At 34.7% G+C, this 17659-nt stretch overlaps 1 protein-coding gene across 12 annotated transcripts in view; it reads right to left on the minus strand.

Moving 5' to 3' along the window:
• Positions 1-17659, minus strand: part of LRRC49 (leucine rich repeat containing 49) — a 137485-nt gene that overhangs the window by 18175 nt on the left and 101651 nt on the right. For all 12 annotated transcript variants that reach the window (XM_023654519.2, XM_070269274.1, XM_001495228.6 and 9 more), the window contains 3 exons: positions 13729-13966; positions 12368-12553; positions 9136-9245 (listed from right to left, as the gene is read on the minus strand). In XM_023654519.2, the coding sequence (XP_023510287.1) occupies positions 9136-9245; positions 12368-12553; positions 13729-13966 (534 nt within the window). The remainder of the gene's footprint in view (positions 1-9135; positions 9246-12367; positions 12554-13728; positions 13967-17659) is intronic.

The following is a 17659-nucleotide window of genomic DNA, read 5'->3' on the forward strand; positions in this document are numbered from 1 at the left end:
GATATATTTCTTTCCAGACTTTTTCTATGAATTTTTGTAAAAAGCTGAGATTAGAAAATTAATAATTTTAATGAATAAATAAAACTCAATTGTGATGTAGATCACAATTTACCTAATCGATCTTTTTGATTGGATCTTTAAGTAGTATAATTTTTTCACTTTTATAAAGAAAGAAATAACATATAGATCTTACCTGCACTTATTTTCTGTATTGATTTTTTAATTACAAAAGCAATGTACACATATATTTTATATTACTTTTATTAGCCTTTTCAAATAATCACCTTTTCATTAATTCTGTTTATAATGTCATTATTTCTTTAACTTTCTTCAGGATATTTTGCTGTTCTTTTTCTAACTTTAGATAAATGTTTAGCTCATTATTTGCAGCCTCTATTCTTTCCTAATATACCTATTTCAAGGCTAAAATGTTTCCATTTAGCACCACTATAACTTGATCCTATGAGTTTTGAAATGTGCTATTTTTATATTTCAGTTCAAGGTAGTTTCAAATTTCCATTATGAAATTGTCTTTAACCTGTGGGTTATTTAGAAATGTTTCTTAATTTTCCTGGCTAACATTTTGTAATTGAATTAAAGCTTTTAATTGCATTTTGAACAGAGAACATGGGCCAAGTAAATCTTTTGGAATCTGTTGATGTTTGCTTTATGGATAGTATCTGGTCAATGTTTATAAATATTCCGTGTAGACTTGAAAAGGATGTACATTCTACAGTTGTTGGGGGTAATGTTCTCTAAATATTCATTATGTCAAATTTGTTAATCATATTGTTTAAATATTTTATATCTTTTCTTCTATTAATCACTCAGAGGTATATTGAAACTTCCCACTGTAATCGTGGATTTGTAGTGCTGTCAATTTTTGCCTTATAAGTTTTTAAGGCTATGCTAATAGGTGCATACCAATTAAATTAGCAAATTTATTTTTATATTTCTGGCAAACTGAACCTATTACCATTTCGAAATGATCCTCTTTATTTCTAGTATTGCTTTTAATCTTAGTCTATTTAGTCCTACAGTTTTTATTTTGATTAGTATTGATGTTGTCTTTTTCCATATTGTAACCTTATATTTTAGATGTGTCTCTTGTAACAAATATAGTTGAACTTCATTTCTTTTAACTTTTTATTGAGATTATGATAGTTTACAACTTTGTGAAATTTCACTTGTACATTATTGTTTGTCAGTCATGTTATAGGTGCACCACTTCACCCTTTGTGTCTACCTCATCCCCCCTTTCCCCTGGTAACCACTAATCTGTTCTCTTTGTCTACATGTTTAACTTCCACATATGAGTGGAATCATACAGAAACTGTCTTTCTCTATCTGGCTTATTTCACTTAACATAATACTCTCAAGGTCCATCCATGTTGTCATGAATGGGATGATTTTATCCTTTTTCTATGGAGGAGTAGTATTCCATTGTATATATACCATATCTTCTTTATCCAATCATCAGTTGATGGGCATTTAGGTTGCTTCCACGTCTTGGCTATTGTAAATAATGCTGCAATGATCATAGGGGTGCATGGGACTTTTGGAATTGCTGATTTCAAGTTCTTTGGGTAGACACCCAGTAGTGGGATGGCTGGATCATATGGTATTTCTATTTTGAATTTTTTGAGGAATCTCCATACTGTTTTCCATAGTGGCTGCACCAGTTTGCATTCCCACCAGCAGTGTATGATATGAACGTCATTTTCTTATTCAGTCTGACAATCTTTGGCTTTTAACCAGAACAATTAGAACATTTACATTTTATCATTGAGGTAGATTGATTATATTGATGGTCATAATTAATGGCTCCCTTGACTCCATGTCCCTGACAATGTGATTTTGAAGTTAGGTAACGTCTACTTCCAAGTCCCTTAAATATTACCCTGCGACTTGCTTTGACTAACAATGTGGGAAATGATGGTGTATCAGTTCTTACCCTAGTTCTCAAGAGGCCTTGCATGTTTCTGCTCTCTCTTCAGATCTTGCCTCTGCCATGAAAACAAGCCCAGGCAGATTTCTGGAGTATAAGAGACCATGTGGAGCAGAGACAAGTTGTGTCTTCCTAGACCAGCTTATAGCCGGCAAACCCCCAAACAAGTGAGAGAGTCCAGGTCAGATCAGCAGAGCAGCCTACCCAACCCACAGGCGACTGCAGATACATGAGGGCCCCAGATGAGGGAAGAAGAACCACCCAGCTGATCTGTAGACTCAGGAGGGAAAAGACTTCTTGTTTGAAGCCACTGAGTTTTGGTACAAACATAATTGCTGATATAGCAGTATCTAGCTTAAATCTGACATTTTATTTTCAATCTATTTGATCCACATGTTCTATGTTTCTTCTTCTCTTTGTCTTCTCCCTATCCTCTCCCTAACCCTCCCCACTGCTCCCACTTACTAGCTTGAACGCTATATACTCTATCATTCTTTGGTTACCGCAGACATTACAGCATGCATTCTTAACTTACTAACATCTAAACTCAATTACTGTATCTCCATCCCAGACAATACGAGGACCTAGATTACCATGTCTCCATTCACCCCTTCCCAACCCCAACCCCCTACTGTTGGAGTGTATTCTAATTCTATATTTTTAAATCCCACAGCACATTATTAATGTTACTTTATACAGTCAATGTTTATTAAGATTTAGTCCACAAATTTATCCCACTTTCCTTGCTCTTTAGCTCTTCTTGCATGTCAGACTTTCTGGGATCACTTTCCCTCCGCCATAATTACAGGCTTTATAATTTCTTTTAGTGCAGGAATACTATGGGAAATCTCTTAGGCTTTGTTTTTATTATTTTGTTTTAAAATGTTTTTATTTCAACTTCATTCTTAAAAGATATTTTTGCTCTGTATAGAATTCTAGGTTGGCAATTGATTTCCTTCATTATATTGAATATATCATTCATTGTCCTGTCTTCTGGCTCCCCATACTGCTGTTATAAGGTCAATTGTTGATGTGCACTCTTTTGAAGATAACCTCTCTTTTCCTGGTTGTTCAAAAATTTTTCACTTATAGCTGGTATTCTATAGATTCACTGTAATGTGAGTAGGTATGTATTTCTTTTTATTTATCAAATTTGGAATTGATTGACCTTAATGTGTAGATTAGTGTATTTCACCAGTTCTGAAAAATTCTTCGCCATTATCTCTTTAAATATTGTCTCTATCCCATGCTCTCTATTGTGTCTTTTTGGAACTCCAATCAAGTTTCTAACTTACTCCAGCTCCAAAATTTCTTAATTGTTTTTCTATATGTTCTTCTTTTCTCTTTGTGCTGCACTCTACAAAATTTTCTCTAGACTATCTCCCAGTTTATTGATTCTCTTTTCAACTGTGTCTAATTGGCTATTAAATTTCTTAATTAAGTTTTAATTTTGCTTATTATATTTTTCATCTATAGAACTTCCTTTGGTTTCCTTTCAGATCTGCTGGATCACTTTTTTAAATGTCCTGTTTTCTCCAGATATTTTCAACTTTGTCTTTTATACCATGAAATATACTAGGCATAGTCATTTTATAATCTATGTGTGATAATGCCAAAATCCAAAATATTCATAGGTCCGTTTCTATAGTCTATCTTTTTGCTTCTAGTTCATACATATGGTGCCTTATTTTTCTGTGTGATGGTTTTGTTTTGTTTTGTTTCTTCATTGTGTGCTGGTCATTGTCCTTAAAACTTATCCATGGGATTCTCTGAGATAGGATGAAAGCAACCTCCTCCAGAGAGGAGCTGCATTTTTTTTCCCCAGGTATCTAGAGATAGTACTGTCTAAACTTTGATATTATTTTAAACTATCCAAATATTATGAATTCAGGCTGCAAATCTATATGAAAACTGGTTTTTGGTTACAACTTCTTAGAGACCACTTTACCCCTTTTCTGCTCATATGAAGGCAACACTCCCTAGAAAATCCTGAGAGTGGGGAGAAAGGGTAGATTTATTTCTGACACACTCTTACTCTTATTGTGTAGCCATAGGTGATCTAGCTTAACCTTGGGAAGATCTCAATTTATATTCGCCACTTTAGATGGTGTCTTGGGCTTTGATTCCTATCCTTCCTTCTTTACAGCTGGCAAACCAAAATTTACGTTTCCTTGAAATGCCTTCAGGTCAAACACAGTCTCTGTGCCCACCTTACTTCTCAATGTTCTAATTTTCCCATAGATCTTGGCGTAGTAATTATGTTATACCTTGTCAGCTCTTCGACATGTTTATACAGTTTTTATTTTATCTGGCATTTTTAGTTGTTTTTAATGCCAGCAATGGTCAAAACAATCTAACTCACTGTTTTCAGAAAAAGAAGTCCAATACATTCTCAATGAAAAGTTTCAAATTGTACAGACACACAGAGTAAAACTTGAAGACTGCTCTTCAACTACACCACCACCACTCCTAACATCCATACCCTTCCGAGCGTTCATCCTTTCAGCCCCCTTTCTATGCCTCTATATTTATATGCAAACATATTTATTCTGTTGCTTTTAATAATAACATTGGGTCATAAAATAAATATTGTTTTATGCTTTATTTTATTCAGTTAACTATCTGTCTCTGGGTCATTTCATGGCAGAACAGGAGATCTATCTCAATTTTTTTTCTTCTTTTTTTACAGTCATATAATGACTGTAATGTAGATAGTGTCATATAGATACTACATCCATTGTGTATAAGTATCACGATTAATTTAGCTTTTTCTATTAACAGGCATTTATTTCTTTCCAAAGTTAGGCTACTGCAAACAATAAAGCAATGGCAGCCTTGTATATAAATCTTTTGTGCCTATGTGTGAGTATTTCAATAGGGTACATTCCTAGTATTAGAACCTCTGGGTTCAAAAATATGATAGATATTGCCAAACCACCTCCCTGCAAAAGTCTCCATCAAGTTTACTGCTACCAACTGTGTAGAGAGTATGTTGCCCTGAATACTAATAAATCCCTGATATTGTTGTTTTTAAAAATTTTAAGTCAATCTCATTGGCAAAAATGGCATATCATTATTTTAACTTAATTTGTATTTCTCTGATTACAAGTGAGTTCGATCTTTTCTTATCTAATCAGGCCATTCTTATGAACTCTCTACTCATATGCTACCCCTTTTTTCCTTCTATTGTGTTGACTGTCTTTTTCTTACTAAATTTGTAGAACTTCTTTAAAAATTTGTTAAATATGGGGGCTGGCCCCGCGGCTGAGTGGTGAAGTTCGTGCACTCTGCTTCAGCAGGCAGCCCGGGGTTTCACCAATTCGAATCCTGGACACGGATATGGCACTGCTCATCAAGCCATGCTGAGGCGGCATCCCACATGCCACAACTAGACAGACCCACAACTAAAAGTACACAACTATATACTGGGGGGCTTTGGGGAAAAAAAGGAAAAATAAAATCTTAAAAAAAAAAAGACAAAAATTTGTTAAATATGTTGCAAATATATTCTCCTTGTCTGCTCATGTCTTTTGACTTTATGATGTCTTTTATTACATAAAACTTCAAAATTTTTGTGAACTAAATGTTTCAAACCTTATGAAAGTATTACAAAGCACAGCAGAATATTTTCATAAACATGGGATGATGAATACCTTCCTAAAATACAAAATTCATCTTATTTAGGTTCCTGAGAAATGACATTGGGATTTTTGATTGGGAACTTAATAAATTTGGTATTTAATTTGAATAAACTGGCATCTTTCCAACATGAAGTCTTAGAACTCATTAATAACGTATATCTCTATTTTATAGATATCTTTTTTATTTCCAATTTCACTGTTCACTTCATAGTTACTTTGTGTCAGGTGGATTTCCTGGTATTTTATAGTTTTTATTGCCTCTGTAAATGGGATACTTTTTCTAATACTATTTTTAATAGTTTACCATTGGCATGAGGAAATGTTAATTATTTTTGTGTGTTGATGTAGCATCTGGCTTCCCTGTTGTACGTTCTGGTTAATTCTAAAAGTTTAAAAGTTGAGCTCTTGGATTTTTCTTAGAAAATTGTCTATATAAAGAGTCAGTTTTTCTTTTACTGGTCAACTGTTCTTTTTTCAATTTCTTCTTTAAAAGGTGTGCTATCTTTATGAATTTCTTTCCTCCCTTTTCTTTTACTTTACTTTGGTATTTTCCTTGAATTGAATTGTTTCTTGAATTGAAAGTCTGACTCACTAATTTCTAATCTTTCTGGTTTTCTAATAAGTACATTAAAGATATATAATTTCCTCTCAGTACAGTTTTAGCCACATCTCACAGGTTTTGTCACATAGTGCTCTTGTTGTCAAATTCATTTATATGTGATTTATGACTTTAATTTCTTCTTTGACCCAAAAGAGTTAAAGTATTTTTTAAAATCCTTTAAAAAAAAAAGGATTACAATAATAATTATGAAAGAAGAACAAAAAGGGGCTGGCCTGGTGGCACAGTGGTTAAGTTTGCATGCTCCACTTTGGTGGCCTAGAGTTTGTGGGTTCAAATCCTGGGCGTGGACCTACACATTGCTTGTAAAGCCACGCTTGTAAAGCTATGGTAGCATCCCATATACAAAACAGAGGAAGATTGGCAGGTATGCTAGCTCAGGGACAACCTTTCTCAAGCAAAAAGAGGAAGATTGGCAACAGATGTTAGCTCAGGGTCAATCTTCCTCACATACACACACAAAAGTACAAAAACCAAAAAGCTTTGAGCAGTGCACGCAGACATACAGTGAAAAGCAGGCTTCTACATGCTTTGGAAACTTAGTGTCTTCAGCTCAACTCCTAGAGGCAATCATTGAAAAAAAATTAAATATTTTTAAATTACACAAGGATATCTGACATAAATGCCCTATTTCTCACAAATTGCAACATACTATACAACTGTTCTATATCTTGTACTTTTATTTTCTAAGACATTTTAAAGATTGTTTCATAATGGAATCTCTAATTATTTTTAGAGCTGCAAGTAATTAGTTCTCTATTAATGGACATTTAGTGAGTTTTCTTATTTTTGTTATTATAAACACTGGCTGCAATGGAATCTTTGGACACATATATTTATGCTCATGTAAAAAACTATCTGTAGAATATTCCTTTAAGGGAAATGACTAAGTCAAAGGGCATATACATTTAAAATTTTTTAGGTATTACTAAATTGCTGTGAAAAGGTTGCATCAACTTTCATTACCACCAACAATGCCTACGAATCCTGTTTCATCATGCTGTGTGTCATCAAACTCTTAGTCTTTCCTCACAAAGTTATCTCACTGTCTTAAAATTTTCACATCTATAACTTGGACTGAGGTCAAACATCTTGTTTTAAGTTTAAAGGCACATGTATTTTTTTTCCTGGGAACTTGCTTCTCCTGTTTTTTGGACTTTCCAATTACAACTGGATATGTTTTTGGCTCATTATTTTCTAATTTTATGATATTATGATTAGAGAAAGTGATTTGCATAAGTATGCTTTTTGGGATACATGGAAATTTTCTTTCAGCTTAATATATGTTCAATTTTTGCAAACATTTCATAGGTGTTTGAATAGAATATATATATATTTTTCTGAATTGGGAATAAGGTCCTAGGAAAAAAATTCTAAATACATTTATTTAATAAAGTGTGTTAACTGTGTTACTCAAATCCTCCATATTCTTTTTTATTTTGATTTATTTGATCTAATGATCAAATAGATTAATATCTACCACAATAACTGTGAATTTGTCTATGTATACTTGTTTTGTTGATATATTTAGAAGCTATGATCCTGGTTATATTGTTTCATAATTATTATCTTTTTTGGATGACTGTAGTGTTTGCTGTCATCAATTCTATTATCACTAATATTAACATTCCCATATCTGTTTGTTGTTGTTTCTATTTGCCAATTATATATTTTCCATCCCTTTATTTTCAACCTCTACATATTGCTTTCTTTAGGGGTCTCTCAAACACAACTTGTAACTCAATTTTTAACCCAATCTGAGAGCTACTATTTATTAATAGGAGAATTTCATTCATTAATATTTATTGTGATAACTGACCTGTTTACTTTTCTTTTTTCTTCCCTTCCTGCTTTTTGTTGGTCAGTGTTTTTGCCTTTTAGTGGTTTAGAAATTGTACATCTCATCTTTTATTCTAATGGTAGCCCTTAAAATTTTAATACACATAGTTAAACATGTATTTTTTCATAATTTCTGGTATTAATTAATACCTATTATCTCTCCCAAACAGAGAAAGGAACTAAGCAAACTTTAACTTCTTTTCTCTTAGGATTTTCTGGAATTTTAATTCTAAGGTTATGAACATTTTTTTACATTATGCATTAATATTTTTTAGACAACTCTATTTTTCACTGATTTCTTTCCACAGCATCATTTCTTGAATTCATTGCTTCCTACTTCTTGCATTCCTGTTCCTTTTGTAGCAGTACCTCCCTCGGTATTTTTTTTCAGAATGCTTCTACAGATTTTTTATGGGGCTTAGATTCCACCAATCAGATACACTTGGGTAAGACTGAAACCAGAACTGAGCTAAGTGGGGAAGTAGGAGTAGCACACAAGAAACCCATTTTGTTGGTGTAAATTACAGCAGGGCAACATGGCTCTGGAGCCAAGTTCTAGAGAGCAGAGTGGGAAACTTCCTGATCCCCAATGTAGTTAAACTGGTACAATCCTGCAGCTTGCAGTTGGGACAATAAACAGTCTCCTGATCACCCAGCTCCCTGACTGTAGCAAAAGTGACAGTCTCCTTGGTGGGCTGGTTCTGTGGTATCATTCTGGGAGTCATCTCTGGAGGCTTAGTCTAGAGACTGCTTCTCCAATCCTTCCAATGCTTTTGTAGACAACTAATTCTTTGTATATCAATTGTTTTCTGCTGGCTCTAACCAGAGTGAATTCTCTTATCTATAACTGACACACCATCCTTGACTTTTCTCCTTCACTCCATGCCACATCCTGTCAGTCAGTGTGTTCTGTCAGGTACACCTCTTCTAAGTATTTTTCAAATTATCCTCTTCTCCATTTTCACTGTCTTAGTTCAGGCCCTTATGATCTCTTTCCTGGACTATAGACTAGCCTCTTGATTAGTCTCCTTTCCTTCCCTTTTCTAGTGCAACAGTAACTCTACAAAACTATAGAAATTAAAGGTTACCTGGCATCACCCAGAATTGAAATCAGACGGTACTGGGGTAACTCAGAAGATGCTACATGTGCTAGGATTCCAAAGAGCCTTTCAGCCATTATCATATCATTCTGTGTCACCTGAAGGGATACAATGGAGAGGAGTCCAAAATGACACTGTCTCTTAGCTTGATACAACTAGCATAATTCCAAAGAAAGTCCAGATTAAATATTTTCTTTTAGTCCAGGAAAGTACATTCTCCTGGGCTGTAAGAAGAGAGTTCTCATTGATATTTCTTTTTCTTCCTTGAGCTTAATTAAAATGAAGATGTACAAATGTAGCTCATGGTAATGGAGGACGACTGAGAGGTGATGAGTTAGCTCTGACTTAGAAGCCATGTTTTCTGAGAATTATACCTGAGATACTCTAAATTCTTAACGATTTTTTTCCCAGAAACCCTATGGCTTCTTGGAGTAGAGTGATTTGGGAGGCTGGGAGGAAATTCTCAAGTTCAATGGAACAGATTCATTTCAATAATGTGTCAAAGGTAAGCCAAGGTGTTGTTCACGCCTTGCTCCTATAAGGATAATTTTGTGTCTTCCTGAGAGATAGAACATTGTACTAGCAAGGACACTCTTGTTCATTCTGAAGTTACACTTTTCTTTCTCCCCGCAAGGAATAAATTGTCGTAGGTGTTCCCTGTGAGGGATCATTTCCATGTTAACCAAGAAAGTACTAAAAGCTAAAAGCAGGACTTACATTAATATCTGGGCACATTTTCTTTAATATAAAATGAGGTTGCTTGCATTTTAAATACTATTCGTTTGTCTGTATAATTCAGCCGTTCCCAATCAGTGGCCATTTTGGCCCATAGGGAGCGTTTGGCAACATCCGGAGACATTTTTGGTTATCACAACTGGTGGAGGGGTGCTACTGGCATCTAGTAGGTAGAAGCCAGGGATGCTACTAAACATCTGACAACGCATAGGACAGCTCCCACAACAAAGAATGATCTGGCCCAAAACATCAACAGAGCTGAGGCTGAGAAACCCTGGTGTAGTTAGATTTTGGATCGTTAAAAAATTCATTCTTAATGCTAGCTGTAATACACCTCCCAGGCATTTTCTGAAGAATAAACCCAAGCATCTTATACACATGAATCAGTCCAGACTGACTCATTCCCTTCCCTTCCCTAGACCTTCGTAGTTAATGAGACTGCTGCTCCCTCAGATCCCTCTTTAGCTGACAACCAAGTTGTTTGGTCTAATATAGTCACCTAGTGGCCAGTGCAGGTCACTACTTCATCTTTTCTTCCTGATGCTCATAATTCAGTTTAACTCTACCTCAAGCAATACATTTTCTTTTATACAAAGAGAAGTAGAAATATAGTATAATATTATATTGTCAAGGATGAGATAAGTGGCTTTATTTTAGGTCTTTTATTAAAGGGTGAAATATCCCTTGCGTTGACATTTTTGGAAGTTTAAATCAGAATAAATTATATTGGTTCTTTCTAATTCTTCTCTACTTTATATAATTATATTATACTATTCCCTTCTATTTCAAGGTTCTCTAATAATTAGTTCACCTCTGGTAGTGATCTATGTCTAGATCACTATGTCTAAATACACTATTTAGGGTTAATCAGGATAACAGATCGGCCATTAATGAGGGAGAATTACTCACCTATAGCCAAAATAACCATTCTATTTCCAGTCCAGTTAGCTTTGGAAACCTTTGAGACTAATTATTAGATCTGGCCAGGGACTCAGGACCTCTCTGGGGAATACCAAGAAGTTATACAAGAATACACAAGCCTGAACCAAATCTCTTGAGAACTACCTGGAGAAATTAACAGTCATCTGAAGGTTCCAGATTTGCCCTACATCTTCAAAAGACGGCTGACACTGGTCACGGGCCTCCCATGGTTGATGCAAATTTCACATGGTTCTTGTGTACTGACCCACAGACCTCCAGTCTCCTAATAGTAAGCTGGATTTTTGGAGTTCTAGGCCAGAGATCCTTGTAGTGTATCAGCTGCAGGGAAATACAGGTGCTATCATGGCCAAGTTGATTACAGTTCACCCTACAATAAGGAGCTCTTCTGAATTTTAAGAGATAATCACAATAATACTAAAGGCATATTAACAATTTTTTCCTTTGGGGGATTATTTGAATTCAGCTCAGGAATTCCACCATAGAATAGAAAGAAACATAGTTTCTCTCTTTTCTTCCAAAGTAATATTTAAAGAGAACATGGTCTTTGGATAGCTGGGGGATTACCCTTGTGACAAGCTTAGCAGAACTGATCTGAAAAATAACTTCACTATCTATAAAACGATTTTCCAGGTATTCGGGCTCCAGGCCTGAGTTATACAATGCAGATATGCCACAGGCAGCTCATACAAACTACTAACAAAGCAGTGCAGAGGTTCACTTAGGCTTGTTTCGTTTCCTTTTTCTCTCCTCTTTACTTTTTCTTCTTTTACCTTTCCTCCTTGCTTATTTTTCCTTCTCATCTCCTTTCTTTTAAGTCGCTCTTCCTTCCCTATGTACATTCTCTTGTTTTTCTATGTTATTCTTCCCAGCCTCTACCATGCCCCTTACCAGCTTACATTTGGGTATTACTTCCCCATCCCCTCCTGCATGCCAGGCGGTCTGCACTGCACTTTGAAAAACAAAAAAGATCCTATTACCTACAGAAGTGTTCTTTTTTAAACTGTCATCCTACCAACATTTTACATTTCTGAATGCTTACAAGCAAGAGTAAAAGTATTTACTGTTCTCCATGAACTGGTTACTATTTTATTTTCAAAATTTGTCTAGCGCTTTAGAAGTTTTTGGATAAAAAGATTTTTAGGGGCCCGCCGAATGGTGTAGTGGTTAAGTTCACACACTCTGCTTCAGTGGTCTTGGGTTCACAGGTTTGGAACCCCAGGAACAGACCTACACACCATTCATCAAGCCATGCTGTGGCAGTGTCCCACATACAAAAGAGAGGAAGACTGGCATAGATGTTAGCTCAGTGCTAATCTTCCTCAAGCAGAAAGAAGAAGATTGGCAACAGATGTTAGCTCAGGGCCAATCTTCCTCACCAAAATAAAGAAGAAAGAAAAAAAGATTTTTAGCTTTTTCATATTTTAAATGTCAAGATTAAAAAAAATTTTTCTCAAAAGTTCTCTCATGAGAACTTAAATTCCTTACCATTTTTATGACTATTTCCCCTACAATGGAACATTTTTATTCTTAGTGTTTAGCTTACCTCTGTTCCATTTATCTTCTGCATACTAAAATGGCTCAGCCTAAACAGTACATAGTATTTCCAGAGTGTGAAACTGACAACTGGATTTCCTTGAGGATCAATTGTCAGCTGGTCAATGCGACGGAGTTGTGCTAGTGCATTAAATTGCTGCAGCATTACAAGATTTGTTTCCTTGAATTTAAGGTGCTGCAATAAAAAAACACAAAAAAGAGCTGACCATTGAGTTTAACTATCTTAAAATATTAACATGAAAGCTTCAGTGATCATTCCCCAAGTAAATCTGTAAACTTTAGGCTTAGCTAATATGTTTTCAATTACACTAAATCAACTGAATGTACTAAATTTACATAACTTTAATCCATCTAGTGCATCACTGATGGAATCCATTAATCTACCCAATATTGCATTCAAAGTGCCTTTCTACAAAGGACATCCCTCTATTAACAAGCTAAGATTCTTACAAGTTATATAAATATACAATAATTCAGACTCTTTCAGGCATTACAATGATTTTATATGCTTTACGCTGAGATTAAATCTACAAAAGAAAGATTAGAAATGAAAATTTCAGAACTTTATAAGTAACAGGGCTCACAAGGCTTCTGAGAAGAATTAGTCAGCCATTATTACTTGTGTCTTGCCAATTACTATGTAGGCTAGTTAAACTGGCTACAGGAAAATAAAATCATTAAAACTGAAACGTTAATGTAAGTGTTCTGTCTGTGAATTTGGATGATCTTTTCTAAACATACCATCTCCAATTCTATCTTCTAGGGAAGATGATATGGCAAAAGGAAAAAGCACTATAAAAGGGCAGGTGAGGGAAATCATTCAGCTAACAGAAAACACAACAACAATACAAACTCAAGAGAGACTTCATTATGGAAACCACAGTTTCCGCAAATGCACACTAATAACACAATAATACCATAATTGGAAAGGAAATTTTAATGAGCTACTAAAACTATTTTAAATATTGTTAGGGGACTACTATAAAAATCATATATAATGTACATGTCCCATTAATACCAGGTACAGCAGATGAATATATAATATGGAGTTAGGTGAGATCCTGTTTAATGCTTTATAAAGTAGAACTATATAATTTGAATAAAATTATATTAATCCTTTATATTCCATAAAGAATCATTTTCCAGAGAGATAACTTCCAGTATTAACAGGAAACTGCAAGGCCATTTATGAATACTAATTTAAATTCCAGATTCAGAAAACCAACACAAAAGCTTAGTCTCCCTGCCAGACAGAAACTACATAAATAAAAGTTAAAACAAGTCTTTGGCCTGAACACACAAATCATAACTGAGAAGAATTTAAATATACTACCAAAAGGAAATGTTTACCAGAGAATTGGGAAACTTGATCTTCAGTTTGGGAAGCACTTGGACGATTTCATCAAATTCTATGAAAGTGAAGGACACTGTTGTCACCATTCCTGCTGTTTGAACGCTCCAATTCCGATCCAGGGACTCCAGTGCTCCTGAGCCATACAGGGAAAGCGTGTCCCCATCCACTTCAACAAGGTGTGTGTCTGTGACAGATAAACCTTGTAAAGCATTGCTGAGCGCCGAGTCCAGAGACCTGGGAAACCCAACATACAATTTTAAATGAAAGTCTAATCATGCACAGTAAATAAAAGAATGTAAAGACCTATTGGAAATCATATTGGAAATTTTATATTCACTTTTTCATTTCAATAATTAAACCCAGAGCACCAAAGACTAATTTTCAATGGAATATCTGGAAGTTTTGTACTCTTCTAGTCACATACTTTAATTCAAAAAAAGAGGTACATGTCAACAAAAAAGTACTGCCTTTAAATTCAAATTATTTATATCAATTTATATTAATGAAAGAGAATTGATATTCTATTTAGTTTTAAAACAATCCATTTAATATATTGTAGATATCTTTTCATGTCAATACAAATAGGTTTTCTTAAGTTAGAAAATACTCCACTGTTTGGCTGGGGAAAAAAACAATGTATTTTACAAAACAATATTTCTACAGTAAGAACCATATAATACAAAAATGTTTATAAAACACTTGGGAAGACACATAATAACTGTTAACAATAGTTTATCTCAAAGGTTGGAAGGGTAACTTTGACTTTCTATTTTTGGATACTTCAATGTTGTTTGAAATTTTGCAAGTGTATGTATACTACAGTTATAAGCAAGCAGTAAAATCAATGAAGATTTCCTCCCCATCTGAAACAAGAAATGATGAAAAACAATATTATATTATATATTAAATATATTATATTTATTAAATATTTTAATAAATTAATTATATATCATATTTTATATATATTAAATTGTATATAAAATCACTTCACATACTCTACTGAATATAATAATTGCTATTATTTCCAAAGTAGAATCCATATTTTCTGTAAAACGTTACCTAAATGATAGCGAAAGAAAACAAATAGCTCGATCCAACTCAAATTTTCTGCTTTGTGAATAGAAACGTAACTATTTGTTTTATGCAGTCTCAAAACTCTGACAATGCTTGGCTTCTGTTCTACGTGTCTTCCTTCTGGGATTTTTGCTTCCAGACAGTATTTATTTGCCCTTATTGGTATTAGTGCCTTGCCCTCCTTTGTGCTCCTATGGAATTTTGTACACTGCCCCAACACATCACTTCTCACGTGCTATCATAATTACATGTCTACAATTTTGTCTCTGCTATCAGACAGCGAGTTCCTCAAGGCTAAAGACTATACTTTTTCATCTTTGGGGGCACTGGGGTCTAGTGTGGGCTCTTAAAGATCTTTGAAATTTTTATAATGCTGTTGTTGGGACCAAGACTGACAAAGCATCACCCTGTTGGTTTATCATGCTTTACTAGACTTCTATGTACCTACTTCGGAGACACCAGTTAACCTGTAACACATTTGTCTACATAATAACAAGCTGGGTAATAACATCAGTCAATTCTAAGTAAATATGCAACCAAGAAAATACAAAAAAGCTTGATTTCTGCCAGACTAGTGCTCAAGACAATGATTATTATATGACAACAATTCAATGAGCAGTAGTATATGAAGAATCTTAGACGATAATCCTGAAAGGTAAAGGCTGATAATAGAACAAAAATAAGATGAGAAACAAGATTTCCTTATATTGTGCTTTGTGCGAAAGCTTTGTGTTGTGCTATGTAGAGCATATAATCATTTCATCCCCCAGGATGGAGGATAAAGGATAAGAGTTAGATTTCACTGCTACTAAAATAAAGAAGGCTTGATGAAAAGAGTGCATACTCCCATTACAGCACTTACCATGATGTGCTGCGATTACCTGTTTACTTGTCTCTCTTGCTAAATCTTGTGATCTTTAAGGGCTCAAACTTTGTCACATTCACTATAGTAGATCCAGAATCTAGCACAACTCCTAGCACATGTTGTGCTCAACAAACACTTCTTGAACGGCTTAACGAAGTGAGACAGTTATAAAGTTTTGTATGAGTATCTATTGAATCTTAAAAAGGATGTTCCAATCATAAACTGGTTTGAGCAAAGAGGCAGAATCAGTGAGACAGACACAGAAAAGGGTTAGCAAGAAGGTCTTCTCAGGTGAGGCAAAGACAAATAATGAAGAAGTAAGGTCAAGGCAAGAAAAAAAGCTAGCTAGTTGATGTAGTGATGCCTGATGGCCATGATACCCAGCAAAAGAAGTTTGTTTTAAAGTAAAAATGATGGGGAATTAGAGCTATGTACAAAAAACATGAATAAATCCTTTGAGAAGTGGTGTTTTATATGATATATTTGGAAGTGTCTTGCTTTTCTCTTTCCATGTGATTAAAAGTTTAAGAATATAAACTACAAAATGAAAAGTGTATCATCAGAAAGGGATTACTTATTCTGTTTAAAGGTTAGTCAAGCAAACTGTTGGGAAAATGAGCGAAAAAATAAAAACAAGCCTGGACTCAGCAAAACAGCAGAAGTAACCTCCAGTTTATGTAGATCTCACATGGACATTCAGTAAAGCACACGGCAAGTGCTGGACTGTAGACAGGTCCAGCCTCCTCAATAGGAGACACAGCACCTGTTAAACAGCTCATCCAATACCTAACCCATTTCAGTTATTTTCTGAATGAGGCTTGAGTTTAGCCTCAAACTCTGGCCAATATGGAACAGAGGAACCTGTTCCTCTAGGAAGGTGTCCTCTGATTTCCATAAAAAATAACTTAGAGGGGCTGGCCTGATGGCATAGTGATTAGGTTCATGTACTCTACTTTGGTGCCCCGAGGTTCATGGGTTGGGATTCTGGGCAGGGACCTACACATCGCTAATCAAGCCATGCTGTGGTGGCGTCCCACATGTAAAAGTGAGGAAGATTGGCACAGATGTTAGCTCAGGGCCGAACTTCCTCACCAAATAAATAAATAAATAAACATCTTAGAAAGTTTGCTAACCAATGTTTATATGTTGGTGGTTGTTCTTCCAGTTTTTCTTGTATTCTTGGTAGATATGTCCACATCTTTTTAGACATACATGCATACATATTATTTCATTTGTTCATTCATTCATTTATTCACCAAACATTTTCTGAAGAATTCTGGCACAGGCAACTAACTCCTCTGTACTGATAAGGACAATCAGTATAGAAATCACGTGCAAGTTTTTGGATATATCAGAATTTTTCCTCAATTTTATTGGGCTATTGTCCCAGAAATATAACTGCTCTAACCATACCCTGCAATTAATTTAATAAATACATGGGATATAATTTCTAAACTGAAATGACTTCAACCTCCTTAAGCAAATAGGTTAATCTGGAGAGCTTATTATGTATAAGTATTATGGTAGGCACTGGGGATATAAAGATAAATTAAGACTTATTTGCTCTTAAAGAGCTCCCAATCTTGATGGAGAGTGGAGAGCAGGATATATATATATATATATATATATATATATATATTAACTCTAATATAATGTGCTTATTGTCATATAATGAATATTTAAACAATACACTATGGAACTACAGAGGAAGGAATAACTAATTCTTCTAGAGGGAAGAAGTCAGATTTCCAAAGGAGGTAGCATTTGAACTGTTCCCTGAATGATAAATAGTAGAATTTCATCAGAAGTAGGAGGAGGAAGCACACGTTAGGCAAGAAAAACAGAACAAAGAAAGGCACAGAGGCCTAATTATGTGTAACATTGTTAAGAACAATTTCAATATGGCTGGAACACTGAAACATATGGGGGAGTTGTAGCTGAAAATGAAGGTGGAAAGTCAGATTTTACCCTATAATGTTGAAGAGCAG

This window comes from Equus caballus, chromosome 1 (genome assembly GCF_041296265.1).
Source record: "Equus caballus isolate H_3958 breed thoroughbred chromosome 1, TB-T2T, whole genome shotgun sequence".
Lineage (NCBI taxonomy): Eukaryota > Metazoa > Chordata > Mammalia > Perissodactyla > Equidae > Equus > Equus caballus.